Source organism: Leiobunum rupestre, chromosome 7 (assembly GCF_980474605.1).
Source record: "Leiobunum rupestre chromosome 7, qqLeiRupe1.1.hap1, whole genome shotgun sequence".
NCBI lineage: Eukaryota > Metazoa > Arthropoda > Arachnida > Opiliones > Sclerosomatidae > Leiobunum > Leiobunum rupestre.
In genome coordinates, this window is record NC_143390.1 from 30,755,374 (window position 1) to 30,757,507 (window position 2,134).

A 2,134-nucleotide genomic window follows, 5' to 3' on the forward strand; every position below is an offset into this window, starting at 1 on the left:
ACTTTCGCTTGCGATAATTTGATTATTATTTTCCAAAATAAAGTATATAAAGTAGATGTTACACCCACATGTATAACCTAACTAACTGTATACTTTTAATTAAAAATAAACTGGTCATTATGACCATAAATAGTATCTTTCGTATAAAAGCATTATTATTTACGAACATAACAAATGGCGACGGATATGGGATGTCAACACTAAAAGAAAATCTAGAAAATATCTGAATCTGCTTTTAGAAGATATCCAGCGAACGAACGGCATAAAGAAGGCACGGACGAGGCTTAACGCGGCTACATCACCTTTCGTTTGCAACCACATGGAACAGGAATCCGGATACACACATCCGCATCCATCGGGTAAATAAATAAACAATTATACGAAAATATTCGCGTAACATTATCGGGTGAATAGTCGCGTGAACCGCGCTCAGTCCGGGGACTTACACGTTATTACGTAACCGCTTGTGCCCCGCGACGATGGATTCAAAAACGTACGCTGAACTCGTGACGGCGTTATCCACCCATTTTAACCCGGTACCTCTACGTTGCGTCGCGCGACTCCGGTTTTATCGCCGAAACCGAAACGACGGGGAATCGGTGGAGGAATACATTGCAGGCTCTATCGATGAACTGCAAATTCACCAACAGGGACGAGATGATAGTGGATAAAATCATCTTTGGAATCAACGACCCGGCAATGCAGCAGAAGTTGATAGCTGAAGAGGACGAAAAAACGGCAGTCACGCTGGAAAGGGCTACGACAATCCTCCTAGCGATGGAAAACTCAAAACGTAGTCTTGGTGAAATTAAGAATAAAGAAGAAGGACAGGCGTAAATAAATCGCATACGTCCGCAAACCAACGGCAGAAAACCACATCGCCAAAGTAACAACAACAACGCCTCAAGTAGACCTGGTAATGGGTCATCACAACCTCCAGAAGAAAAGAGGATGGGAAAATCGTTCCCGATTACAGTCGATGTCTGCGATGCAAAAGCGATCAACATAAAGCTCATGCATGTCCATTCAAAGACTCCAAATGCAATAAATGTGACCGTAAAGGCCACATTGCGAAGGCGTGCCTCAACCCTCCTGACAAGGAAAAAGACCGAAAACAGGGACCACCAAAGTGGTATAATCAATCGAAAAACATCGATGAGACACAAAAAAACCAATCGAGCTATTACGACGAGTACGAGGTCGACGTCTATCACATTGGTAACGCCGGACGAGACGTCAACCCCGATAAGCCAAACTCGACTACGGTCCAAAACATTGACGCCACTGACGAAGAGGTTCCACTGCCCGACAAAATACAGCTACTAGTAAACGGTAACACCGTGTCTTTTGAGATAGATAACGGCTCAGGCTACACAATGATTCGCGAACGCGATTTTGACAGAATCGGCGAACATTCTGAGGTCTACCCTTTCTCACGTAACCTCCAATCCTACACAGGAGACCAAATAGACATCGTTGTCCAAGCCACGGTACATGTCAGATTTGGGGCTCGCGAGGCTAACCTTCCACTCATTATCGTCAGCGGAAATGGGCCAAATCTGTGTGGCCGAAAATGGCTATACTCGTATCTCAACATCCTACCATCTGTCAACCAGCCAACAACAGCTATACACACCATCCAGAACGGAGATCCAGAGGTAAATACGCTGTTAGAAAAACATTCCAATCTTTTCACCTCAGGCTTGGGAAGCTAAAAGGGATACAGGCTCACCTGTACATGATTGACGATGCGCAAACCCAAGTATTGTAAAGCACGGACCATACCTTACGCGCGCAAGGAGCGTGTGGAGGACGAACTCCGACGAATGGAACGAGAAGGGATTATCGAAAAGGTAGATTATTCCCACTACGCCTCACCTATTGTAACGGTACAGAAACCTAACGGTGGCATACGTACATGCGCCGACTACAAAACGTCGATAAACCCTCAACTGAATATCGATCAGAACCCCTTACCAAAACCGGAGGACATCTTTGCACGGTTGGCCGTATGCAAGTTTTTCTCCAAATTGGACCTTCGCGAAGCTTACAACCAGGTTGAGCTAGACGAGGAGTCACGGAAATACACAGTGATAAACACAACATTGGGCCTCCGCATCCGCCATATTTCAGA

General features: G+C 45.3%; 1 protein-coding gene across 1 annotated transcript; it reads left to right on the forward strand.

Moving 5' to 3' along the window:
• The first annotated feature begins 627 nt into the window (after window positions 1-627).
• Window positions 628-1,746, forward strand: LOC149936031 (uncharacterized). The gene is made up of 3 exons (XM_090153608.1): window positions 628-833; window positions 941-1,658; window positions 1,702-1,746. Exons 1-3 carry the CDS (start codon window positions 628-630, stop codon window positions 1,744-1,746), a joined length of 969 nt encoding a protein of 322 aa, XP_090009734.1.
• The last annotated feature ends 388 nt before the right edge of the window (window positions 1,747-2,134 follow it).